Genomic DNA, 24,707 nt, shown 5'->3' on the forward strand with positions numbered 1-24,707 from the left:
TAAAATCATCCATAATATATGTATATACATATATGTAAATTAATTTCATTACTTAATTTTTATGTTAGATGGATGTCACATCGAAATAAAACCACCTGCAGCTGATATTTGATATTTTTTATTTTTTGCGTGCTTTGTGAGATCTGATGGGGTTATTTGGTTTTATTTTTATATTTTCCTGTCTGTCATTGTTTACATTTTCGTAGTGATCTCCGATTTTTTGTTGTGAAATATGGTTGCATTTGACAATTATCGAAAAAATACCGCACTGAAACGTGAGAATTAGGAACATCCCAGATGGATGGTGGAATAACTGGGAAATTTCGGAACGGCAAAACCTTACGGACCATCCCAGAAATGGATGGTGGATGGTGGATGGTCCCCAGTGTGAAAAGGCTATTAGGCTTATTTTGGCAAAGCTACATGCAAACAATTAATATTAAATGAAAATTAAAGCTAAAGGTAAGCAAAACGTAATGTTTGCTGGCGAACGGAATTTGGTTTTTCTTTTCAATAAAGTAATAAATTTAGGGCAGTATAGCCATATGGCCGACCATACAATTCTTGCCAGTAGATCCAAGTTATTTGTAAGTGTATCGGTTTCGTTGAACCGTTTGGACTAAAAATAGTCTTGTCAGTTTTGGAAAACCAACGTTCAGCTCTCAGGCTTTCGCCAACGACCATACTACGCTGAATACGTTACCCAGAACATGATGCCACAACAGTTTGTCTCAAGGTAGCTTTTCAAACCAAATGGTTCTGTTCATAAGATGAACAGATTTTTTGGCACCCAAAATATCGAAAAAAGGTGACCCCTCAATAATAATGTTCCCAGCTATACAAAAAAATTTTCGTAATGGAAAGGGGCTGAATAAGGCCTTATGCAACCAATAATGCTGCGAGAATATTTTTAAAAGCAAACCCATTTTCAATACCATGTTCTTTCGCTGTCAGGCTAAGAATCTAAAATAGTATCTGTTATTGTCTATAAATGAAGGGGGGCTCGGCCGGATAATTTGTATCTCTTTTGATATAGTTTTGTAGCCCTGAAAAGGGCTTGTTTAAATCAATTTCAGATGTACGATCATCTAAAATTTACTTCTTGGCCGCCGTCGTCTTTGCTTTCGGCTTCTTTACGGTGGCGGGAGCGGCTGGCTTTTTTGTCACCTTCTTGGGCTTGGCAGACGCCGCTGCAGCTACAGCCTTTGCTTTTGGTTTTGGCTTTGCAGGGCTCGACTTGGCCTTTGCCGCTGCTGGCTTCGCCTTCACGGTTCCAGCTTTCTTCACATCCTTGGCCTTTGCCTTCTCAGTTTTCTTCTTCTCGGCGGTCTTCTTGGTGGCGGTGGCGACCGTCTTCTTTGCCTTTAGCTTCTTGTCACCGGCTCCGGCTGCTTTTTTGGGGGCTGCTGTCTTCTTTGCTGATGCCGATGGGACCACCTTCTTGGCTTTCACTTTCTTCTCCACAGACGACACAACCTTTGGCTTGGGCTCCTTTTTGGCGGAAGCCGACAGCTTGAACGAACCAGAGGCACCTTTGCCCTTTGTTTGAATCAGCTTCCCATTGGCAACGGCCGACTTCAAGTACTTCTTGATAAATGGAGCTAGTTTCTGGGCATCGCATTTGTATTCGGCAGTAATATATTTCTTGATGGCCAGTAGCGATGAGCCGCCACGTTCCTTTAAGCTCTTAATCGAAGCGTCAACCATTTGCTGAGTTGGGGGATGCGATGGTGCAGCTGTGGGCTTCTTTGCCTTTGCAGTAGCCGCAGCGGATCCAGACGCCTTTTTAGAGGCCACCTTCTTCTCCGCTGCTACTGGTGGAGCAGCCACTGGAGACGCGGATGTTGCAACTGCAGAATCAGACATTATTCTTTACAAAATTACACTTTTTAGTTGCGAACGCGGCGGGGGCCTATGGTCCCTTGTTCGAATGAGAAGCGAGTAGAAGGGCAGCACGAAGATGATTTTAGCATTGGTGATTTGTGTTGCAGAAGTTTCATTGAGCGTCTGACTTATTTCTACTTTTTAGTATATTATTATTAAGTAATGGAAATACATTTTTATTGAATCAGATTCGTAAATGTTTAAATTTCTATTTTAAATAGTTTATTTGGTAAATATCGTCCATTATCGACTTTTAATACCTGTGCAAACTTTGACAACTAGTTATCCAACTCTTATATTTTGGATTCTATAATATTTATAAATAACAATTTTAGCTCATTTTGCAAAACCTATTTTTGAAACATAAAATTTGATCAATTTACTTTGAAAATCTTTAAGCAGATATTCAAATATTGTTTAGTATGGTATCTTAATATCGTTTTGAAGATAGCCCTATAGAGTACAAAATGACTATTTCTGGGTATGTTCAGCATTGAATTTAGGGCTATAAAGATATAAATGTTTAAAACTATACTATTTTAAGACATTTTAATTAAGGAAATCAATACGATTTTCCATTTAATATTATTTCTGATCCATTTCTGCAAATATTCACCCAAAAATAGCATACTTCCATACCCAAATAGCAGTGGCAATTTAATTAATCTCAAAGTAAAAATCGAAAGCATCAATATTTACAAATTTTGTTGTCTGCAGCAATTTTTACAAGCCTTAAAACATTTTTCCATTACTTTTGTAAATTATATGTTCATATATTTCTATTTTTAAATGACCTTTTATTACATACTAGTCTTTCTATCGGTAGTTTCAAAAGCCTTTGCATATCTTTGATATTTCAAAACATTTAATTCATTGGTCATTGGAAAAGCGTGGATAATACTAAAATTACGTTAAAAGGCTATTCACAAACCAATGTAATCCGTCAAAAAGTAAATAAAAAGGGTTTCTATTCTTTTCTAATTCCATAGCTTCAGCTATTTGTTTCTGACAAAATCATAGTTTTTTTCCCCAAATAAATGAAAACTTTAAACCTACGTATATCGCACCAATCTAATCTTATTCAATACACTTATTATTACGGAGCTAACACACATTTTTAATTAACTATTTCAAAATTTGTTTAATCAGTTCTACTATATACTACTATGTATACTACATACATATGTACCACCTAAAATCAATAAAAAGAGGAAATGGTTCTGATCTCAGTCCGATCAAGAATCTTAAGCACATCATCAACGTTTGTACATGAAAGCAGACACCCAAAACTTTGTCCGAATTGGAAAAAAAAGGTACAAAAACGGTTTAACAATATTTGTATATAGTCACATTATGAAATCTAGTATACACTAAGCATATGGTGCCAACTGATGTAGCGACATGAGATGACCTGCCGCATCATAAATGAGGAATTGGAAAAGTGGGTGGGGTGGGCGTGGGAAATAAATAAAATGTAAAAATAACAGCTGTTATTGGTTTGATCTATTTGAAATGAATATTGAGCAAATACCGCCAGATTTTGACTTGATTCCTATTTTGATTCCTTTTGATTCCTATTTTTCAGAGAATTTTTATTTTTCATATGGGCGATCAGAAAACTACGATGCTACCTCGACGACTGCAGGTTCGATATCATCACCGACCATCTCGCACTATAATGGCTAAAAATCCTTGAAAGACCGTACGGACTCAATACGACAAGTATTATCGTAGAGAGACGGGTTCGTTGTATGTTAAGTATTCCAGATATATTTTGTTTGTGTTGGAAACAAACCGCAAACAAACCCCCACCTCCTCCAGCAAGAGACCCGCTACTCGCTCGCACACTCTGCCTCGTTCAGTACGCGAGTGCCCGCCAGCGGAGGAGATGTATAATCTAAATGATACATCTATAATCTACATGGCAGATGTAGAATATACATTGTAGATGTAGATAACAGATATAGCAAAAATTAAAATTTTTATTTTTAGTTCTAAAATTCTAAAAAATCATAAGCTCAAATATGTATATACTGACTGAATACGGGTATAAGTAGAGTCGCGTCCCCTGAAGCGACTCACACGTTCCTTCTCGTTTCTATTAGTATAACTGAAAATGTCGCAGTTTTGAAAATGGCTAGGTGCCGGCACTACTATTTCATTGAACAGCTGTACATACTATACACATATGCAGAAATAAAAAATCTCAATGTAAGTTATTTGTGGTCCTGAAAAGGACCGATTTGTATAAAGTTTATATGCGCTTGTCGAAGAAATGTGGACTTAAGCACGCTCGCCACGAATACGTCTGGCCAGTTGGATGTCCTTGGGCATGATTGTGACACGCTTGGCATGGATGGCACACAAGTTGGTATCTTCGAAGAGACCGACCAGATAGGCTTCGCTAGCTTCCTGCAGTGCCATTACTGCCGAGCTCTGGAAACGCAAGTCGGTTTTGAAGTCTTGAGCGATTTCACGAACCAACCGCTGGAAAGGCAGTTTGCGGATCAGCAGCTCGGTACTCTTCTGGTAACGACGGATTTCACGCAGGGCAACGGTGCCAGGGCGATAACGATGAGGTTTCTTCACGCCACCGGTTGCTGGAGCACTCTTACGTGCGGCCTTGGTAGCCAGTTGTTTGCGTGGCGCCTTGCCACCAGTGGATTTACGAGCAGTCTGCTTGGTACGGGCCATTTTCACTGTCAACGTTTGAAATTCGAATTCACAATAAGCTGTCGCTGAACCCAGTGCTAGCTTATATAGCATTCTTCTGTGCTGGTGGAGGGTTGAAACGAGAGAGCGAGATCAGCCGAGCGAGATGCACACATCATTCGGACTCACTCGTTTTTCCATGGTGTTTTGGTATAAATAGCAGTGAGAGGGTTACCTGACTAAACATTCGTTCCTGACATACGTAAAGTGAAACAAGCATATTGAAAAATGACTGGTCGTGGTAAAGGTGGCAAAGGCTTGGGTAAGGGAGGCGCTAAGCGTCATCGCAAGGTTCTGCGTGATAACATCCAGGGTATCACGAAGCCCGCTATCCGCCGTTTGGCTCGTCGTGGCGGTGTAAAACGTATCTCCGGACTCATCTACGAGGAGACTCGTGGAGTGCTGAAGGTGTTTTTGGAAAACGTTATCCGTGATGCCGTCACCTACACCGAACACGCCAAGAGGAAGACAGTCACAGCCATGGATGTGGTGTATGCTCTGAAGAGACAAGGTCGCACGCTGTACGGCTTCGGCGGCTAAGAAACTGTGTACAGTCCGCTGTTCAAAAGTATCCACAAAGTAAACAATCGGTCCTTTTCAGGACCACAATATAATCTAAAAGAGGCATATTTTCAAGAACTCAATTTTACTAATAGACGTTGATATTAATATTATAAAGTAACGGAAGATTCATAGCAGAACAAATTAACCGATTGCCAAGCCAACATCTCCCATCTAAGCGATCGGAGAGAAAATATGTATATTTAAATACCCTAGAATTCGTCTTTCAGACGTGCCGAGCACAACTGTACTTTCTTGGGCCCATTTTATGTACTTCAGAATGAAAACAAATAATGAAAATGTTCTAAATTCCCTAGCCATGGATTGGTCGTTCTGAAAAGGACCGAATTGTGCGCATACCTGGCGAGGGATATTGCTTAGGTATAATTCGCCTTGTAAAATAGGGTTCGGAAATGCACTGGAAAAGGTACACGCGTAGGTAGACGAAATAAGGTCCCTCCCCCAGCCGTCTTTCAGGCGAGTCGAGCACAACTGTACTTTCGTAGGCCCTGGTACCTTCTTCGTTATCAATTAACAGAAATTCGACTGTTTGGCCTGCATAAATATGTAAAAGTATAATAATTATTTTTAAATTGTCTTCACGTTGATATGCAATGAAGCCGAAGTAGATTATACTTTAGAATGATAATAAATTATGAAAATTCTCTTAGTTCTTTAGCCATGGGTTGGTCGTCCTGAAAAGGACGTTTGGGTTTGTGTGTAGGTTGCTATTGGAACATTTATGCCTTCTTCTCGGTCTTTTTGGGCAGCAGAACGGCCTGGATGTTGGGCAAGACTCCACCCTGAGCAATGGTGACGCCTGAGAGCAGCTTGTTCAACTCCTCGTCGTTGCGGATGGCCAGCTGCAGATGGCGAGGGATAATTCTCGTCTTCTTGTTATCACGGGCAGCATTGCCTGCCAACTCAAGAACTTCAGCGGCCAAGTATTCCATCACGGCAGCCAGGTAGACAGGAGCGCCGGCACCGACACGCTCGGCATAGTTGCCCTTGCGCAGCAGACGATGAATACGACCCACTGGGAACTGAAGACCAGCACGGTTCGAACGAGACTTTGCCTTTCCCTTCACTTTGCCACCTTTACCACGACCAGACATTTTGCGAGTATTTGTTGATTTTCACTAGAAACGTTCACAAACGAATGTTGAATGTTGAATGTTGGTCTAAAATTCCGATCCCTCAGTATATATACCTTTTCCGTCTGCAGGGGAGTTCAATCTAGGGGTGGGTTTTACGCCTGTATGCTCAACTTGAACTGACTGCTCGAATAAAAGTATAAGGTCTTGTCGGCTAAGTCCGCAAAGCATAAACTGTATACGTGGAAGTGAACTAAAATGCCGCCCAAGACTAGTGGAAAGGCAGCCAAAAAGGCTGGAAAGGCTCAGAAGAACATCACCAAGACCGACAAGAAGAAGAAGCGCAAGAGGAAGGAGAGCTATGCCATCTATATTTACAAAGTTCTGAAGCAAGTCCACCCTGACACTGGTATTTCGTCGAAAGCGATGAGCATCATGAACAGCTTTGTCAATGACATCTTCGAGCGCATTGCCGCCGAGGCGTCTCGCTTGGCTCATTACAACAAGCGTTCGACCATCACCAGTCGGGAAATCCAAACTGCTGTGCGCCTGCTGCTGCCGGGAGAGTTGGCCAAGCACGCTGTTAGTGAGGGAACCAAGGCTGTCACCAAGTACACCAGCTCCAAGTAAATCTGTTTCTCTGCAGAACCTACGACAAAAAGGCCCTTTTCAGGGCCACAAAACATTTTCCCAAAGAAACACCATTTTCGATATTGACAAGCGAATAAAAATTAGCTAAAAATGCGGATAAAAAAATCAGTCCAATAAATTTCTCGAAGGTGCAATTTACAGAATTCACGACCAATAAACTAAGAAGAAGAAGAAGCTCAACGGTATTTCTTAATGCATGTAAAAATATCTATACAATTGATAGAGGATACATTCAATACGACGTCAACAAAAATTTTTCTCGTGAGATTACAGTAGTACAGTATGATTTGAACCAATGGGAATCAAATACAGCTTCGGTTACCCAGAACGTTTTTGGAATTGTAAGACACTGGGCGTTGAACCGTTTGGACTAAAAATAGTCTTATTGGTTATGGAAAACCAACGTTAAGCTCTCAGGCTTTCGCCAACGACCATACTACGCTGAATACATCGGTTCTCGTCCGATCACCGAAATTAAGCAGCGTCGGGCGCGGTTAGTACTTAGATGGGGGACCGCTTGGGAACACCGCGTGTTGTTGGCTTCGTCACCAACTTTTTGCCTTTTACCGCTTTTTCGTTTCGTTTTTATTTATTTTTTTTTCATTTTTTCATTTTCAGTTGCCTTTAGTCTTATTTTGGCAAAGCTACATAGAAAAATGAATATTAAATGAAAATTAAAGCTAAAGGTAATCAAAACGTAATGTTTGCTGGCGAACGGCACTTGGCTTGTCTTTTCAATAAAGTAATAAATTAAGGGCAGGATAGCCATACAATCCTTGCCAGTAGATGCAAGTCATTTGAAAATGTATCGGTTTCGTTGAACCGTTTGGACTAAAAATAGTCTTATTGGTTATGGAAAACCAACGTTCAGCTCTCAGGCTTTCCCCAACGACCATACTACGCTGAATACGTTACCCAGAAGGTTTTTTAAATTGAAACATGGACGAATCATGGATATATGTACATACATATGTATGTATGAACATGAGGCCACAACAGTTTGTCTCAAGGTAGCTTTTCAAACCAAATGGTTCTGTTCATAAGATGAACAGATGATTTTGGGCACCCAAAATATCGAAAAAAGGTGACCCCATAATGTTCCCAGCTATACAAAAAAAATTGAGTGGTGAACGTTTTTCGATATGGGCTGATAAGGCCTTGTGCAACCAATAATGCTGCGAGAATATTTTTAAAAGCAAACCCATTTTCAATATCATGTTCTTTCGCTGTCAGGCTAAGAATCTAAAATAGTATCTGTTATTGTCTATAAATGAAGGGGGGCTCGGCCGGATAATTTGTATCTCTTTTGATATAGTTTTGTAGCCCTGAAAAGGGCTTGTTTAAATCAATTTCAGATGTACGATCATCTAAAATTCCGGATGCGACCGTGTACACCAACGTGCACAATTTCGCAATTTACTTCTTGGCCGCCGTCGTCTTTGCTTTCGGCTTCTTTACGGTGGCGGGAGCGGCTGGCTTTTTCGTCACCTTCTTGGGCTTGGCAGACGCCGCTGCAGCTGCAGCCTTAGCTTTTGGTTTTGGCTTTGCAGGGCTCGACTTGGCCTTTGCCGCTGCTGGCTTCGCCTTCACGGTTCCAGCTTTCTTCACATCCTTGGCCTTTGCCTTCTCAGTTTTCTTCTTCTCGGCGGTCTTTTTGGTGGCGGTGGCGACCGTCTTCTTTGCCTTTATCTTCTTGTCACCGGCTCCGGCTGCTTTTTTGGGGCTGCTGTCTTCTTTGCTGCTGCCGATGACACCACCTTCTTGGCTTTCACTTTCTTCTCCACAGACGACACAACCTTTGGCTTGGGCTCCTTTTTGGCGGAAGCCGACAGCTTGAACGAACCAGAGGCACCTTTCCCCTTTGTTTGGATCAGCTTTCCATTGGCAACGGCCGACTTCAAGTACTTCTTGATAAATGGAGCTAGTTTCTGGGCATCGCATTTGTATTCGGCAGTAATATATTTCTTGATGGCCAGGAGCGAAGAGCCGCCACGTTCCTTCAAGCTCTTAATCGAAGCGTCAACCATTTGCTGAGTTGGGGGATGCGATGGTGGAGCTGTGGGCTTCTTTGCCTTTGCAGTAGCCGCAGCGGATCCAGACGCCTTTTTAGAGGCCACCTTCTTCTCCGCTGCTACTGGTGGAGCAGCCACTGGAGACGCGGATGTTGCAACTGCGGAATCAGACATTATTCTTTACAAAATTACACTTTTTAGTTGCGAACGCGGCGGGGGCCAATTATCCTTGTTCGAATGAGAAGCGAGTAGAAGGGCAGCACGAAGATGATTTTAGCATTGGTGATTTGTGTTGCAGAAGTTTCATTGAGCGTCTGACTTATTTCTACTTTTTAGTATATTATTATTAAGTAATGGAAATACATTTTTATTGAATCAGATTCGTAAATGTTTAAATTTCTATTTTAAATAATTTATTTGGTAAATATGGTCCATTATCGACTTTTAATACCTGTGCAAACTTTGACAACTAGTTATCCAACTCTTATATTTTGAATTCAATAATATTTATAAATAACAATTTTAGCTTATTTTGCAAAACCTATTTTTGAAACATAAAATTTGATCAATTTACTTTGAAAAACTTTAAACAGATATTCAAATATTGGTTAGTTTGGTATTTTAATATCGTTTTGAAGATAACCCTATAGAGTACAAAAAGACAATTTTCTGGGTATGTTCAGCATTGAATTTAGGGCTATAAAGATATAAATGTTTAAAACTATACTATTTTAAGACATTTTAATTAAGGAAATCAATACGATTTTCCATTTAATATTATTTCTGATCCATTTCTGCAAATATTCACCCAAAAATAGCATACTTTCATACCCAAATAGCAGTGGCAATTTAATTAATCTCAAAGTAAAAATCGAAAGCATCAATATTTACAAATTTTGTTGTCTGCAGCAATTTTTACAAGTCTTAAAAACATTTTCCCATTACTTTTGTAAATTATGTGTTCATATATTTCTATTTTTAAACGGCCTTTTATTACATACTAGTCTTTCCATTGGTAGTTTCAAAAGCCTTTGCATATCTTTGATATTTCAAAACATTTAATTCATTGGTCATTGGAAAAGCGTGGATAATACTAAAATTACGTTAAAAGGCTATTCACAAACCAATGTAATCCGTCAAAAAGTAAATAAAAAGGGTTTCTATTCTTTTCTAATTCCATAGCTTCAGCTATTTGTTTCTGACAAAATCATAGTTTTTTTCCCCAAATAAATGAAAACTTTAAACCTACGTATATCGCACCAATCTAATCTTATTCAATACACTTATTATTACGGAGCTAACACACATTTTTAATTAACTATTTCAAAATTTGTTTAATCAGTTCTACTATATACTACTATGTATACTACATACATATGTACCACCTAAAATCAATAAAAAGAGGAAATGGTTCTGATCTCAGTCCGATCAAGAATCTTAAGCACATCATCAACGTTTGTACATGAAAGCAGACACCCAAAACTTTGCGAATTGGAAAAAAAAAGGTACAAAAACGGTTTAACAATATTTGTATATAGTCACATTATGAAATCTAGTATACACTAACATATGGTGCCAACTGATGTAGCGACATGAGATGACCTGCCGCATCATAAATGAGGAATTGGAAAAGTGGGTGGGGTGGGCGTGGGAAATAAATAAAATGTAAAAATAACAGCTGTTATTGGTTTGATCTATTTGAAATGAATATTGAGCAAATACCGCCAGATTTTGACTTGATTCCTATTTTGATTCCTTTTGATTCCTATTTTTCAGAGAATTTTTATTTTTCATATGGGCGATCAGAAAACTACGATGCTACCTCGACGACTGCAGGTTCGATATCATCACCGACCATCTCGCACTATAATGGCTAAAAATCCTTGAAAGACCGTACGGACTCAATACGACAAGTATTATCGTAGAGAGACGGGTTCGTTGTATGTTAAGTATTCCAGATATATTTTGTTTGTGTTGGAAACAAACCGCAAACAAACCCCCACCTCCTCCAGCAAGAGACCCGCTACTCGCTCGCACACTCTGCCTCGTTCAGTACGCGAGTGCCCGCCAGCGGAGGAGATGTATAATTTAAATGATACATCTATAATCTACATGGCAGATGTAGAATATACATTGTAGATGTAGATAACAGATATAGCAAAAATTAAAATTTTTATTTTTAGTTCTAAAATTCTAAAAAATCATAAGCTCAAATATGTATATACTGACTGAATACGGGTATAAGTAAGTCGTTCCCCTGAAGCGACTCACACGTTCCTTCTCGTTTCTATTAGTATAACTGAAAATGTCGCAGTTTTGAAAATGGCTAGGTGCCGGCACTACTATTTCATTGAACAGCTGTACATACTATACACATATGCAGAAATAAAAAATCTCAATGTAAGTTATTTGTGGTCCTGAAAAGGACCGATTTGTATAAAGTTTATATGCGCTTGTCGAAGAAATGTGGACTTAAGCACGCTCGCCACGAATACGTCTGGCCAGTTGGATGTCCTTGGGCATGATTGTGACACGCTTGGCATGGATGGCACACAAGTTGGTATCTTCGAAGAGACCGACCAGATAGGCTTCGCTAGCTTCCTGCAGTGCCATTACTGCCGAGCTCTGGAAACGCAAGTCGGTTTTGAAGTCTTGAGCGATTTCACGAACCAACCGCTGGAAAGGCAGTTTGCGGATCAGCAGCTCGGTACTCTTCTGGTAACGACGGATTTCACGCAGGGCAACGGTGCCAGGGCGATAACGATGAGGTTTCTTCACGCCACCGGTTGCTGGAGCACTCTTACGTGCGGCCTTGGTAGCCAGTTGTTTGCGTGGCGCCTTGCCACCAGTGGATTTACGAGCAGTCTGCTTGGTACGGGCCATTTTCACTGTCAACGTTTGAAATTCGAATTCACAATAAGCTGTCGCTGAACCCAGTGCTAGCTTATATAGCATTCTTCTGTGCTGGTGGAGGGTTGAAACGAGAGAGCGAGATCAGCCGAGCGAGATGCACACATCATTCGGGCTCACTCGTTTTTCCATGGTGTTTTGGTATAAATAGCAGTGAGAGGGTTACCTGACTAAACATTCGTTCCTGACATACGTAAAGTGAAACAAGCATATTGAAAAATGACTGGTCGTGGTAAAGGTGGCAAAGGCTTGGGTAAGGGAGGCGCTAAGCGTCATCGCAAGGTTCTGCGTGATAACATCCAGGGTATCACGAAGCCCGCTATCCGCCGTTTGGCTCGTCGTGGCGGTGTAAAACGTATCTCCGGACTCATCTACGAGGAGACTCGTGGAGTGCTGAAGGTGTTTTTGGAAAACGTTATCCGTGATGCCGTCACCTACACCGAACACGCCAAGAGGAAGACAGTCACAGCCATGGATGTGGTGTATGCTCTGAAGAGACAAGGTCGCACGCTGTACGGCTTCGGCGGCTAAGAAACTGTGTACAGTCCGCTGTTCAAAAGTATCCACAAAGTAAACAATCGGTCCTTTTCAGGACCACAATATAATCTAAAAGAGGCATATTTTCAAGAACTCAATTTTACTAATAGACGTTGATATTAATATTATAAAGTAACGGAAGATTCATAGCAGAACAAATTAACCGATTGCCAAGCCAACATCTCCCATCTAAGCGATCGGAGAGAAAATATGTATATTTATATACCCTAGAATTCGTCTTTCAGACGTGCCGAGCACAACTGTACTTTCTTGGGCCCATTTTATGTACTTCAGAATGAAAACAAATAATGAAAATGTTCTAAATTCCCTAGCCATGGATTGGTCGTTCTGAAAAGGACCGAATTGTGCGCATACCTGGCGAGGGATATTGCTTAGGTATAATTCGCCTTGTAAAATAGGGTTCGGAATGCACTGGAAAAGGTACACGCGTAGGTAGACGAAATAAGGTCCCTCCCCCAGCCGTCTTTCAGGCGAGTCGAGCACAACTGTACTTTCGTAGGCCCTGGTACCTTCTTCGTTATCAATTAACAGAAATTCGACTGTTTGGCCTGCATAAATATGTAAAAGTATAATAATTATTTTTAAATTGTCTTCACGTTGATATGTAATGAAGCCGAAGTAGATTATACTTTAGAATAATAAATTATGAAAATTCTCTTAGTTCTTTAGCCATGGGTTGGTCGTCCTGAAAAGGACGTTTGGGTTTGTGTGTAGGTTGCTATTGGAACATTTATGCCTTCTTCTCGGTCTTTTTGGGCAGCAGAACGGCCTGGATGTTGGGCAAGACTCCACCTGAGCAATGGTGACGCCTGAGAGCAGCTTGTTCAACTCCTCGTCGTTGCGGATGGCCAGCTGCAGATGGCGAGGGATAATTCTCGTCTTCTTGTTATCACGGGCAGCATTGCCTGCCAACTCAAGAACTTCAGCGGCCAAGTATTCCATCACGGCAGCCAGGTAGACAGGAGCGCCGGCACCGACACGCTCGGCATAGTTGCCCTTGCGCAGCAGACGATGAATACGACCCACTGGGAACTGAAGACCAGCACGGTTCGAACGAGACTTTGCCTTTCCCTTCACTTTGCCACCTTTACCACGACCAGACATTTTGCGAGTATTTGTTGATTTTCACTAGAAACGTTCACAAACGAATGTTGAATGTTGGTCTAAAATTCCGATCCCTCAGTATATATACCTTTTCCGTCTTGCAGGGGAGTTCAATCTAGGGGTGGGTTTTACGCCTGTATGCTCAACTTGAACTGACTGCTCGAATAAAAGTATAAGGTCTTGTCGGCTAAGTCCGCAAAGCATAAACTGTATACGTGGAAGTGAACTAAAATGCCGCCCAAGACTAGTGGAAAGGCAGCCAAAAAGGCTGGAAAGGCTCAGAAGAACATCACCAAGACCGACAAGAAGAAGAAGCGCAAGAGGAAGGAGAGCTATGCCATCTATATTTACAAAGTTCTGAAGCAAGTCCACCCTGACACTGGTATTTCGTCGAAAGCGATGAGCATCATGAACAGCTTTGTCAATGACATCTTCGAGCGCATTGCCGCCGAGGCGTCTCGCTTGGCTCATTACAACAAGCGTTCGACCATCACCAGTCGGGAAATCCAAACTGCTGTGCGCCTGCTGCTGCCGGGAGAGTTGGCCAAGCACGCTGTTAGTGAGGGAACCAAGGCTGTCACCAAGTACACCAGCTCCAAGTAAATCTGTTTCTCTGCAGAACCTACGACAAAAGGCCCTTTTCAGGGCCACAAAACATTTTTCCAAAGAAACACCATTTTCGATATTGACAAGCGAATAAAAATTAGCTAAAAATGCGGATAAAAAAATCAGTCCAATAAATTTCTCGAAGGTGCAATTTACAGAATTCACGACCAATAAACTAAGAAGAAGAAGAAGCTCAACGGTATTTCTTAATGCATGTAAAAATATCTATACAATTGATAGAGGATACATTCAATACGACGTCAACAAAAATTTTTCTCGTGAGATTACAGTAGTACAGTATGATTTGAACCAATGGGAATCAAATACAGCTTCGGTTACCCAGAACGTTTTTGGAATTGTAAGACACTGGGCGTTGAACCGTTTGGACTAAAAATAGTCTTATTGGTTATGGAAAACCAACGTTAAGCTCTCAGGCTTTCGCCAACGACCATACTACGCTGAATACATCGGTTCTCGTCCGATCACCGAAATTAAGCAGCGTCGGGCGCGGTTAGTACTTAGATGGGGGACCGCTTGGGAACACCGCGTGTTGTTGGCTTCGTCACCAACTTTTTGCCTTTTACCGCTTTTTCGTTTCGTTTTTATTTATTTTTTTTTCATTTTTTCATTTTCAGTTGCCTTTAGTCTTATTTTGGCAAAGCTACATAGAAAAATGAATATTAAATGAAAATTAAAGCTAAAGGTAATCAAAACGTAATGTTTGCTGGCGAACGGCACTTGGCTTGTCTTTTCAATAAAGTAATAAATTAAGGGCAGGATAGCCATACAATCCTTGCCAGTAGATGCAAGTCATTTGAAAAATGTATCGGTTTCGTTGAACCGTTTGGACTAAAAATAGTCTTGTCAGTTTTGGAAAACCAACGTTCAGCTCTCAGGCTTTCCCCAACGACCATACTACGCTGAATACGTTACCCAGAAGGTTTTTTAAATTGAAACATGGACGAATCATGGATATATGTACATACATATGTATGTATGAACATGAGGCCACAACAGTTTGTCTCAAGGTAGCTTTTCAAACCAAATGGTTCTGTTCATAAGATGAACAGATGATTTTGGGCACCCAAAATATCGAAAAAAGGTGACCCCATAATGTTCCCAGCTATACAAAAAAAATTGAGTGGTGAACGTTTTTCGATATGGGCTGATAAGGCCTTGTGCAACCAATAATGCTGCGAGAATATTTTTAAAAGCAAACCCATTTTCAATATCATGTTCTTTCGCTGTCAGGCTAAGAATCTAAAATAGTATCTGTTATTGTCTATAAATGAAGGGGGGCTCGGCCGGATAATTTGTATCTCTTTTGATATAGTTTTGTAGCCCTGAAAAGGGCTTGTTTAAATTAATTTCAGATGTACGATCATCTAAAATTTCGCATGCGACCGTGTACACCAAACGTGTACAATTTCGCAATTTACTTCTTGGCCGCCGTCGTCTTTGCTTTCGGCTTCTTTACGGTGGCGGGAGCGGCTGGCTTTTTCGTCACCTTCTTGGGCTTGGCAGACGCCGCTGCAGCTGCAGCCTTAGCTTTTGGTTTTGGCTTTGCAGGGCTCGACTTGGCCTTTGCCGCTGCTGGCTTCGCCTTCACGGTTCCAGCTTTCTTCACATCCTTGGCCTTTGCCTTCTCAGTTTTCTTCTTCTCGGCGGTCTTTTTGGTAGCGGTGGCGACCGTCTTCTTTGCCTTTATCTTCTTGTCACCGGCTCCGGCTGCTTTTTTGGGGGCTGCTGTCTTCTTTGCTGCTGCCGATGACACCACCTTCTTGGCTTTCACTTTCTTCTCCACAGACGACACAACCTTTGGCTTGGGCTCCTTTTTGGCGGAAGCCGACAGCTTGAACGAACCAGAGGCACCTTTCCCCTTTGTTTGGATCAGCTTTCCATTGGCAACGGCCGACTTCAAGTACTTCTTGATAATGGGGGAGTTTCTGGGCATCGCATTTGTATTCGGCAGTAATATATTTCTTGATGGCCAGGAGCGAAGAGCCGCCACGTTCCTTCAAGCTCTTAATCGAAGCGTCAACCATTTGCTGAGTTGGGGGATGCGATGGTGGAGCTGTGGGCTTCTTTGCCTTTGCAGTAGCCGCAGCGGATCCAGACGCCTTTTTAGAGGCCACCTTCTTCTCCGCTGCTACTGGTGGAGCAGCCACTGGAGACGCGGATGTTGCAACTGCGGAATCAGACATTATTCTTTACAAAATTACACTTTTTAGTTGCGAACGCGGCGGGGGCCAATTATCCCTTGTTCGAATGAGAAGCGAGTAGAAGGGCAGCACGAAGATGATTTTAGCATTGGTGATTTGTGTTGCAGAAGTTTCATTGAGCGTCTGACTTATTTCTACTTTTTAGTATATTATTATTAAGTAATGGAAATACATTTTTATTGAATCAGATTCGTAAATGTTTAAATTTCTATTTTAAATAATTTATTTGGTAAATATGGTCCATTATCGACTTTTAATACCTGTGCAAACTTTGACAACTAGTTATCCAACTCTTATATTTTGGATTCTATAATATTTATAAATAACAATTTTAGCTCATTTTGCAAAACCTATTTTTGAAACATAAAATTTGATCAATTTACTTTGAAAAACTTTAAGCAGATATTCAAATATTGTTTAGTATGGTATCTTAATATCGTTTTGAAGATAGCCCTATAGAGTACAAAATGACTATTTCTGGGTATGTTCAGCATTGAATTTAGGGCTATAAAGATATAAATGTTTAAAACTATACTATTTTAAGACATTTTAATTAAGGAAATCAATACGATTTTCCATTTAATATTATTTCTGATCCATTTCTGCAAATATTCACCCAAAAATAGCATACTTTCATACCCAAATAGCAGTGGCAATTTAATTAATCTCAAAGTAAAAATCGAAAGCTCAATATTTACATGTGCCAGCATCCAGCTAAACTTCCCTTACTAATAGTGTCATATATTTCTATTTTTAAACGGCCTTTTATTACATACTAGTCTTTCCATTGGTAGTTTCAAAAGCCTTTGCATATCTTTGATATTTCAAAACATTTAATTCATTGGTCATTGGAAAAGCGTGGATAATACTAAAATTACGTTAAAAGGATATTCACAAACCAATGTAATCCGTCAAAAAGTAAATAAAAAGGCTTTCTATTCTTTTCTATTCTGACAAAATCATAGTTTTTTTCCCCAAATAAATGAAAACTTTAAGCCTACATATGTATATCGCACCAATCTAATCTTATTCAATACACTTATTATTACGGAGCTAACACACATTTTAACAATTTCAAAATTTGTTTAATAAGTTCTATCCAGCTGTATACAATTCTTTAATTAAAATCACAAGATAAACATTTTCGCCAAGTGGTCCTTAGGACCGCAGGAATGTGCATACATACGTCTGTTAGTACATTTAATACGGATCATTCATTCATTCATTTCGTTCCTTCAAATTGCGAATTTAAACAGGCAAAAACGAAGCAGAGACAAAATCAAACATATTTTATTTTGGAACAATAATACGACTACTATCTTTATTCTACACGACCTAAAATTAAAAAAAGGAGGTGGAACGTTGTGAGCGCACGCATATGCCGCGGCTCTACTTTTACACCCGTACTCAGTTAGTATGATTTTTGTCTGCTTACATTTGTTTTTACTACATCTTTCGTTAACTACAAAATTGGGTATAATAATTGCATTGGGCGTGATGGGCCGAGCCCTATGGGCCCAGCTCCAATGATAGTACCTTATAGTCTGGCGTTGGAATATTAATTTTTTGTAGAAGCCATTGAAGCCGTAAGTGGGGACTTGGATACCTCACCCACTAAAACCCCCCCTACGGCACGACCGTAAGTACTTCGCGGGGGGCTGAAAGCCCACTGCCATCTGGTTTGTTTCGATTGCGCTGTCTTTCGGGCCCCCCACGGTTGATGGTGTTTCCCGGGCCCCCCCGGGTACCATCAGTCACATGTGGCACCCCCGGTCGCAAATGTGTATGTATGTACATCTGAGTACTTTACAATCCAATTTCAGCTGAAAAATGTCTTTCAATAGGATAGTGACCTGACCTGAAATACTCACAAAAGCTCGCTAGAAAGAACAGCTTATTTCAAGGGTCTCGTCTAAAGTCACGCAAAACAACAAAGTGCAATAGAACTCTTGTTTTTCTAATTCTTACGTTCCAGTCTATTCAAAAAGGGTATAATTTTTTCAACTAGTATAACTGAAAATGTCGCAGAGTTTTGAAAATGGCTAGGTGCCGGCACCACTATTTCATTGAAGCTGTAATCTATAACATAATGCAGAAATAAAAAATCTCAATGAAAGTTATTTTGTGGTCCTGAAAAGGACCGATTTGTATAAAATTTATATGCGCCTGTCGAAAAAATATGGACTTAAGCACGCTCGCCACGAATACGTCTGGCCAGTTGGATGTCCTTGGGCATGATTGTGACACGCTTGGCATGGATGGCACACAAGTTGGTATCTTCGAAGAGACCGACCAGATAGGCTTCGCTAGCTTCCTGCAGTGCCATTACTGCCGAGCTCTGGAAACGCAAGTCGGTTTTGAAATCTTGAGCGATTTCACGAACCAACCTCTGGAAAGGCAGTTTGCGGATCAGCAGCTCGGTACTCTTCTGGTAACGACGGATTTCACGCAGGGCAACAGTGCCAGGGCGATAACGATGAGGTTTCTTCACGCCACCGGTTGCTGGAGCACTCTTACGTGCGGCCTTGGTAGCCAGTTGTTTGCGTGGCGCCTTGCCACCAGTGGATTTACGAGCAGTCTGCTTGGTACGGGCCATTTTCACTGTCAACGTTTGAAATTCGAATTCACAATAAGCTGTCGCTGAACCCAGTGCTAGCTTATATAGCATTCTTCTGTGCTGGTGGAGGGTTGAAACGAGAGAGCGAGATCAGCCCGAGCGAGATGCACACATCATTCGGACTCACTCGTTTTTCCATGGTGTTTTGGTATAAATAGCAGTGAGAGGGTTACCTGACTAAACATTCGTTCCTGACATACGTAAAGTGAAACAAGCATATTGAAAAATGACTGGTCGTGGTAAAGGTGGCAAAGGCTTGGGTAAGGGAGGCGCTAAGCGTCATCGCAAGGTTCTGCGTGATAACATCCAGGGTATCACGAAGCCCGCTATCCGCCGTTTGGCTCGTCGTGGCGGTGTAAAACGTATCTCCGGACTCATCTACGAGGAGACTCGTGGAGTGCTGAAGGTGTTTTTGGAAAACGTTATCCGTGATGCCGTCACCTACACCGAACACGCCAAGAGGAAGACAGTCACAGCCATGGATGTGGTGTATGCTCTGAAGAGACAAGGTCGCACGCTGTACGGCTTCGGCGGTTAAGAAAATGTGTACAGTCCGCTGTTCAAAAGTATCCACAAAGTAAACAATCGGTCCTTTTCAGGACCACAATATAATCTAAAAGAGGCATATTTTCAAGAATTCAACTTTACTAATAGACGTTGATATTAATATTATAAAGTAACGGAAGATTCATAGCAGAACAAATTAACCGATTGCCAAGCCAACATCTCCCATCTAAGCGATCGGAGAGAAAATATGTATATTTAAATACCCTAGAATTCGTCTTTCAGACGTGCCGAGCACAACTGTACTTTCTTGGGCCCATTTTATGTACTTCAGAATGAAAACAAATAATGAAAATGTTCTAAATTCCCTAGCCATGGATTGGTCGTTCTGAAAAGGACCGAATTGTGCGCATACCTGGCGAGGGATATTGCTTAGGTATAATTCGCCTTGTAAAATAGGGTTCGGAAATGCACTGGAAAAGGGATCTTTACCTCAGGTACACGCGTAGGTAGACGAAATATGGTCCAGACACTCCTCCAGTTCGTCTTTCAGGGAAACGGGAACACCGTTTGCATTCCTGGTACCTTCTTCGTTATCAATTAACAGTTGAAAATTATTTCAGGCGAGTAACACAGCAAAGGCCCCCTCGTTCCCCCCCCCCGTAATTATGAAAATTCTCTTAGTTCTTTAGCCATGGATTGGTCGTCCTGAAAAGGACCGAATTGTTCGCATCCTTGGGGGGGGTTTTCTTCATTCCCTTGTAAAATAGGGTTCGGAAAAGGCAGTTGACAATTAAATAAGGTCCCTCCCCAGCCGTCTTTCAGGCGAGTCGAGCACAACTGTTCTTTCGTTAGGCCCTGGTACCTTCTTCGTTATCAATTAACAGAAATTCGACTGTTTGGCCTGCATAAATATAATAATAATTATTTTTAAATTGTCTTCACGTTGATATGTAATGAAGCCGAAGTAGATTATACTTTAGAATAATAAATTATGAAAATTCTCTTAGTTCTTTAGCCATGGGTTGGTCGTCCTGAAAAGGACGTTTGGGTTTGTGTGTAGGTTGCTATTGGAACATTTATGCCTTCTTCTCGGTCTTTTTGGGCAGCAGAACGGCCTGGATGTTGGGCAAGACTCCACCCTGAGCAATGGTGACGCCTGAGAGCAGCTTGTTCAACTCCTCGTCGTTGCGGATGGCCAGCTGCAGATGGCGGGGGATAATTCTCGTCTTCTTGTTATCACGGGCAGCATTGCCTGCCAACTCAAGAACTTCAGCGGCCAAGTATTCCATCACGGCAGCCAGGTAGACAGGAGCGCCGGCACCGACACGCTCGGCATAGTTGCCCTTGCGCAGCAGACGATGAATACGACCCACTGGGAACTGAAGACCAGCACGGTTCGAACGAGACTTTGCCTTTCCCTTCACTTTGCCACCTTTACCACGACCAGACATTTTGCGAGTATTTGTTGATTTTCACTAGAAACGTTCACAAACGAATGTTGAATGTTGAATGTTGGTCTAAAATTCCGATCCCTCGGTATATATACCTTTTCCGTCTGCAGGGGAGTTCAATCTAGGGGTGGGTTTTACGCCTGTATGCTCAACTTGAACTGACTGCTCGAATAAAAGTATAAGGTCTTGTCGGCTAAGTCCGCAAAGCATAAACTGTATACGTGGAAGTGAACTAAAATGCCGCCCAAGACTAGTGGAAAGGCAGCCAAAAAGGCTGGAAAGGCTCAGAAGAACATCACCAAGACCGACAAGAAGAAGAAGCGCAAGAGGAAGGAGAGCTATGCCATCTATATTTACAAAGTTCTGAAGCAAGTCCACCCTGACACTGGTATTTCGTCGAAAGCGATGAGCATCATGAACAGCTTTGTCAATGACATCTTCGAGCGCATTGCCGCCGAGGCGTCTCGCTTGGCTCATTACAACAAGCGTTCGACCATCACCAGTCGGGAAATCCAAACTGCTGTGCGCCTGCTGCTGCCGGGAGAGTTGGCCAAGCACGCTGTTAGTGAGGGAACCAAGGCTGTCACCAAGTACACCAGCTCCAAGTAAATCTGTTTCTCTGCAGAACCTACGACAAAAAGGCCCTTTTCAGGGCCACAAAACATTTTCCCAAAGAAACACCATTTTCGATATTGACAAGCGAATAAAAATTAGCTAAAAATGCTGATCAAAAAAATCAGTCCAATAAATTTCTCGAAGGTGCAATTTACAGAATTCACGACCAATAAACTAAAAGAAGAAGAAGTTGAACGGTATTTCTTAATGCATGTAAAAATATCTAGACAATTGATAGAGGATACATTCAATACGCCGTCAACAAACATTTTTCTCGTAGATTACAGTAGTACAGTATGATTTGAACCAATGGGAATCAAATACAGCTTCGGTTACCCAGAACGTTTTTGGAATTGTAAGACACTGGGCGTTGAACCGTTTGGACTAAAAATAGTCTATATGGTTATGGAAAACCAACGTTAAGCTCTCAGGCTTTCGCAACGGAGTACTACGCTGAATATCGGTTCTCGTCCGATCACCGAAATTAAGCAGCGTCGGGCGCGGTTAGTACTACTCAGATGGGGGACCGCTTGGGAACACCGGTGTTGTTGGCTTCGTCACCAACTTTTTGCCTTTTACCGCTTTTTCGTTTCGTTTCGTTTCGTTTTTATTTATTTTTTTTTTCATTTTTTCATTTTCAGTTGCCTTTAGTCTTATTTTGGCAAAGCTACATAGAAAAATGAATATTAAATGAAAATTAAAGCTAAAGGTAATCAAAACGTAATGTTTGCTGGCGAACGGCACTTGGCTTGTCTTTTCAATAAAGTAATAAATTAAGGGCAGGATAGCCATACAATCCTTGCCAGTAGATGCAAGTCATTTGAAAATGTATCGGTTTCGTTGAACCGTTTGGACTAAAAATAGTCTTGTTAGTTTTGGAAAACCAACGTTCAGCTCTCAGGCTTTCCCCAACGACCATACTACGCTGAATACGTTACCCAGAAGGTTTTTTAAATTGAAACATGGACGAATCATGGATATATGTACATACATATGTATGTATGAACATGAGGCCACAACAGTTTGTCTCAAGGTAGCTTTTCAAACCAAATGGTTCTGTTCATAAGATGAACAGATGATTTGGTGGGCACGCAAAATATTGAAAAAAGGTGACCCCATAATGTTCCCAGCTATACAAAAAAAATTGAGTGGTGAACGTTTTTCGATATGGGCTGATAAGGCCTTGTGCTTAACCAATAATGCTGTGAGAATATTTTTAAAAGCAAACCCATTTTCAATATCATGTTCTTTCGCTGTCAGGCTAAGAATCTAAAATAGTATCTGTTATTGCTCTATAAATGAAGGGGGCTCGGCCGGATAATTTGTATCTCTTTTGATATAGTTTTGTAGCCCTGAAAAGGGCTTGTTTAAATTAATTTCAGATGTACGATCATCTAAAATTTCGCATGCGACCGTGTACACCAAACGTGTACAATTTCGCAATTTACTTCTTGGCCGCCGTCGTCTTTGCTTTCGGCTTCTTTACGGTGGCGGGAGCGGCTGGCTTTTTCGTCACCTTCTTGGGCTTGGCAGACGCCGCTGCAGCTGCAGCCTTAGCTTTTGGTTTTGGCTTTGCAGGGCTCGACTTGGCCTTTGCCGCTGCTGGCTTCGCCTTCACGGTTCCAGCTTTCTTCACATCCTTGGCCTTTGCCTTCTCAGTTTTCTTCTTCTGGCGGTCTTCTTGGTGGCGGTGGCGACCGTCTTCTTTGCCTTTAGCTTCTTGTCACCGGCTCCGGCTGCTTTTTTGGGGCTGCTGTCTTCTTTGCTGCTGCCGATGGGACTACCTTCTTGGCTTTCACTTTCTTCTCCACAGACGACACAACCTTTGGCTTGGGCTCCTTTTTTGGCGGAAGCCGACAGCTTGAACGAACCAGAGGCACCTTTCCCCTTTGTTTGGATCAGCTTTCCATTGGCAACGGCCGACTTCAAGTACTTCTTGATAAATGGAAAAGTTTCTGGGCATCGCATTTGTATTCGGCAGTAATATATTTCTTGATGGCCAGGAGCGATGAGCCGCCACGTTCCTTCAAGCTCTTAATCGAAGCGTCAACCATTTGCTGAGTTGGGGATGCGATGGTGGAGCTGTGGGCTTCTTTGCCTTTGCAGTAGCCGCAGCGGATCCAGACGCCTTTTTAGAGGCCACCTTCTCTCCGCTGCTACTGGTGGAGCAGCCACTGGAGCGGAATGTTGCAACCTGCGCACTTTTTAGTTCGAAACGTGGCGGGGCCAATGGTCCCTTGTTCGAATGAGAAGCGAGTAGAAGGGCAGCACGAAGATGATTTTAGCATTGGTGATTTGTGTTGCAGAAGTTTCATTGAGCGTCTGATTTATTTCTACTTTTTAGTATATTATTATTAAGTAATGGAAATACATTTTTATTGAATCAGATTCGTAAATGTTTAAATTTCTATTTTAAATAATTTATTTGGTAAATATGGTCCATTATCGACTTTTAATACCTGTGCAAACTTTGACAACTAGTTATCCAACTCTTATATTTTGGATCCAATAATATTTATAAATAACAATTTTAGCTCATTTTGCAAAACCTATTTTAGAAACATAAAATTTGATCAATTTACTTTAAAAAACTTTAAACAGATATTCAAATATTGGTTAGTTTGGTGTTTTAATATCGTTTTGAAGATAACCCTATAGAGTACAAAAAGACAATTTTCTGGGTATGTTCAGCATTGAATTTAGGGCTATAAAGATATAAATGTTTAAAACTATACTATTTTAATCCATTTTAATTAAGGAAATCAATACGATTTTCCATTTAATATTATTTCTAATCCATTTCTGCAAATATTCACCCAAAAATAGCATACTTTCATACCCAAAAACCGAAACCATCAATATTTACAAATTTTGTTGTCTGCAGCAATTTTCACAAGTCTTAAAACATTTTTCCATTACTTTTGTAAATTACATGTTCATATATTTCTATTTTTAAACGGCCTTTTATTACATACTAGTCTTTCTATCGGTAGTTTCAAAAGCCTTTGCATATCTTTGATATTTCAAAACATTTAATTCATTGGTCATTGGAAAAGCGTGGATAATACTCAAATTACGTTGAAAGGCTATTCACAAACCAATGTAATCCGTCAAAAAGTAAATAAAAAGGGTTTCTATTCTTTTCTAATTCCATAGCTTCAGCTATTTGTTTCTGACAAAATCATAGTTTTTTTCCCCAAATA

The 24,707-nt window shown here is 41.0% G+C and overlaps 12 protein-coding genes, 2 non-coding genes and 4 pseudogenes across 14 annotated transcripts; 8 read left to right on the forward strand and 10 right to left on the reverse strand.

The window, feature by feature from the left end:
• Nucleotides 1–1,095: 1,095 nt before the first annotated feature.
• LOC121405458 (histone H1-like) lies at nucleotides 1,096–1,875 on the reverse strand. Its single transcript, XM_041596158.1, has one exon. The coding sequence runs from the start codon at nucleotides 1,864–1,866 to the stop codon at nucleotides 1,096–1,098; it is 771 nt and encodes a 256-aa protein (XP_041452092.1). The 5' UTR covers nucleotides 1,867–1,875.
• Nucleotides 1,876–4,167: 2,292 nt separating this feature from the next.
• LOC121405452 (histone H3) lies at nucleotides 4,168–4,599 on the reverse strand. The gene has a single exon (XM_041596153.1). The coding sequence runs from the start codon at nucleotides 4,576–4,578 to the stop codon at nucleotides 4,168–4,170; it is 411 nt and encodes a 136-aa protein (XP_041452087.1). The 5' UTR covers nucleotides 4,579–4,599.
• Nucleotides 4,600–4,803: 204 nt separating this feature from the next.
• Nucleotides 4,804–5,192, forward strand: LOC121405457 (histone H4). Its single transcript, XM_041596157.1, has one exon. The coding sequence runs from the start codon at nucleotides 4,825–4,827 to the stop codon at nucleotides 5,134–5,136; it is 312 nt and encodes a 103-aa protein (XP_041452091.1). The 5' UTR covers nucleotides 4,804–4,824; the 3' UTR covers nucleotides 5,137–5,192.
• Nucleotides 5,193–5,882: 690 nt separating this feature from the next.
• On the reverse strand, nucleotides 5,883–6,319 carry LOC121405453 (histone H2A). Its single transcript, XM_041596154.1, has one exon. The coding sequence runs from the start codon at nucleotides 6,270–6,272 to the stop codon at nucleotides 5,898–5,900; it is 375 nt and encodes a 124-aa protein (XP_041452088.1). The 5' UTR covers nucleotides 6,273–6,319; the 3' UTR covers nucleotides 5,883–5,897.
• Nucleotides 6,320–6,480: 161 nt separating this feature from the next.
• On the forward strand, nucleotides 6,481–6,921 carry LOC121405455 (histone H2B). Its single transcript, XM_041596155.1, has one exon. It carries the CDS (start codon nucleotides 6,510–6,512, stop codon nucleotides 6,879–6,881), a length of 372 nt encoding a protein of 123 aa, XP_041452089.1. The 5' UTR covers nucleotides 6,481–6,509; the 3' UTR covers nucleotides 6,882–6,921.
• A 404-nt stretch (nucleotides 6,922–7,325) lies between these two features.
• Nucleotides 7,326–7,444, forward strand: LOC121405470. The gene has a single exon (XR_005968588.1). It is a non-coding gene; the product is annotated as a 5S ribosomal RNA (ribosomal RNA).
• A 772-nt stretch (nucleotides 7,445–8,216) lies between these two features.
• Nucleotides 8,217–9,106, reverse strand: LOC111070411 (annotated as a pseudogene).
• A 2,280-nt stretch (nucleotides 9,107–11,386) lies between these two features.
• LOC121405451 (histone H3) lies at nucleotides 11,387–11,818 on the reverse strand. Its single transcript, XM_041596152.1, has one exon. It carries the CDS (start codon nucleotides 11,795–11,797, stop codon nucleotides 11,387–11,389), a length of 411 nt encoding a protein of 136 aa, XP_041452086.1. The 5' UTR covers nucleotides 11,798–11,818.
• A 204-nt stretch (nucleotides 11,819–12,022) lies between these two features.
• LOC121405456 (histone H4) lies at nucleotides 12,023–12,411 on the forward strand. Its single transcript, XM_041596156.1, has one exon. The coding sequence runs from the start codon at nucleotides 12,044–12,046 to the stop codon at nucleotides 12,353–12,355; it is 312 nt and encodes a 103-aa protein (XP_041452090.1). The 5' UTR covers nucleotides 12,023–12,043; the 3' UTR covers nucleotides 12,356–12,411.
• Nucleotides 12,412–13,112: 701 nt separating this feature from the next.
• LOC121405454 lies at nucleotides 13,113–13,533 on the reverse strand (annotated as a pseudogene).
• A 163-nt stretch (nucleotides 13,534–13,696) lies between these two features.
• Nucleotides 13,697–14,129, forward strand: LOC121405445 (histone H2B). Its single transcript, XM_041596139.1, has one exon. The coding sequence runs from the start codon at nucleotides 13,718–13,720 to the stop codon at nucleotides 14,087–14,089; it is 372 nt and encodes a 123-aa protein (XP_041452073.1). The 5' UTR covers nucleotides 13,697–13,717; the 3' UTR covers nucleotides 14,090–14,129.
• A 403-nt stretch (nucleotides 14,130–14,532) lies between these two features.
• Nucleotides 14,533–14,651, forward strand: LOC121405471. Its single transcript, XR_005968589.1, has one exon. It is a non-coding gene; the product is annotated as a 5S ribosomal RNA (ribosomal RNA).
• Nucleotides 14,652–15,524: 873 nt separating this feature from the next.
• On the reverse strand, nucleotides 15,525–16,314 carry LOC121405449 (annotated as a pseudogene).
• A 2,185-nt stretch (nucleotides 16,315–18,499) lies between these two features.
• LOC121405461 (histone H3) lies at nucleotides 18,500–18,931 on the reverse strand. The gene has a single exon (XM_041596162.1). It carries the CDS (start codon nucleotides 18,908–18,910, stop codon nucleotides 18,500–18,502), a length of 411 nt encoding a protein of 136 aa, XP_041452096.1. The 5' UTR covers nucleotides 18,911–18,931.
• Nucleotides 18,932–19,136: 205 nt separating this feature from the next.
• LOC121405465 (histone H4) lies at nucleotides 19,137–19,469 on the forward strand. The gene has a single exon (XM_041596166.1). The coding sequence runs from the start codon at nucleotides 19,158–19,160 to the stop codon at nucleotides 19,467–19,469; it is 312 nt and encodes a 103-aa protein (XP_041452100.1). The 5' UTR covers nucleotides 19,137–19,157.
• A 1,035-nt stretch (nucleotides 19,470–20,504) lies between these two features.
• Nucleotides 20,505–20,936, reverse strand: LOC121405462 (histone H2A). The gene has a single exon (XM_041596163.1). The coding sequence runs from the start codon at nucleotides 20,887–20,889 to the stop codon at nucleotides 20,515–20,517; it is 375 nt and encodes a 124-aa protein (XP_041452097.1). The 5' UTR covers nucleotides 20,890–20,936; the 3' UTR covers nucleotides 20,505–20,514.
• Nucleotides 20,937–21,105: 169 nt separating this feature from the next.
• Nucleotides 21,106–21,538, forward strand: LOC121405463 (histone H2B). The gene has a single exon (XM_041596164.1). It carries the CDS (start codon nucleotides 21,127–21,129, stop codon nucleotides 21,496–21,498), a length of 372 nt encoding a protein of 123 aa, XP_041452098.1. The 5' UTR covers nucleotides 21,106–21,126; the 3' UTR covers nucleotides 21,499–21,538.
• A 1,407-nt stretch (nucleotides 21,539–22,945) lies between these two features.
• On the reverse strand, nucleotides 22,946–24,333 carry LOC121405435 (annotated as a pseudogene).
• Nucleotides 24,334–24,707: the final 374 nt, after the last annotated feature.

This window comes from Drosophila obscura, unplaced genomic scaffold (assembly GCF_018151105.1).
Source record: "Drosophila obscura isolate BZ-5 IFL unplaced genomic scaffold, ASM1815110v1 contig_96, whole genome shotgun sequence".
Lineage (NCBI taxonomy): Eukaryota > Metazoa > Arthropoda > Insecta > Diptera > Drosophilidae > Drosophila > Drosophila obscura.

Bases quoted from the DNA above. Each gene is read 5' to 3' on its own strand.
- LOC121405458 (XM_041596158.1), bottom strand. From the start codon at position 1,866: ATGTCTGATTCTGCAGTTGCAACATCCGCGTCTCCAGTGGCTGCTCCA.
- LOC121405452 (XM_041596153.1), bottom strand. From the start codon at position 4,578: ATGGCCCGTACCAAGCAGACTGCTCGTAAATCCACTGGTGGCAAGGCG.
- LOC121405457 (XM_041596157.1), top strand. From the start codon at position 4,825: ATGACTGGTCGTGGTAAAGGTGGCAAAGGCTTGGGTAAGGGAGGCGCT.
- LOC121405453 (XM_041596154.1), bottom strand. From the start codon at position 6,272: ATGTCTGGTCGTGGTAAAGGTGGCAAAGTGAAGGGAAAGGCAAAGTCT.
- LOC121405455 (XM_041596155.1), top strand. From the start codon at position 6,510: ATGCCGCCCAAGACTAGTGGAAAGGCAGCCAAAAAGGCTGGAAAGGCT.
- LOC121405451 (XM_041596152.1), bottom strand. From the start codon at position 11,797: ATGGCCCGTACCAAGCAGACTGCTCGTAAATCCACTGGTGGCAAGGCG.
- LOC121405456 (XM_041596156.1), top strand. From the start codon at position 12,044: ATGACTGGTCGTGGTAAAGGTGGCAAAGGCTTGGGTAAGGGAGGCGCT.
- LOC121405445 (XM_041596139.1), top strand. From the start codon at position 13,718: ATGCCGCCCAAGACTAGTGGAAAGGCAGCCAAAAAGGCTGGAAAGGCT.
- LOC121405461 (XM_041596162.1), bottom strand. From the start codon at position 18,910: ATGGCCCGTACCAAGCAGACTGCTCGTAAATCCACTGGTGGCAAGGCG.
- LOC121405465 (XM_041596166.1), top strand. From the start codon at position 19,158: ATGACTGGTCGTGGTAAAGGTGGCAAAGGCTTGGGTAAGGGAGGCGCT.
- LOC121405462 (XM_041596163.1), bottom strand. From the start codon at position 20,889: ATGTCTGGTCGTGGTAAAGGTGGCAAAGTGAAGGGAAAGGCAAAGTCT.
- LOC121405463 (XM_041596164.1), top strand. From the start codon at position 21,127: ATGCCGCCCAAGACTAGTGGAAAGGCAGCCAAAAAGGCTGGAAAGGCT.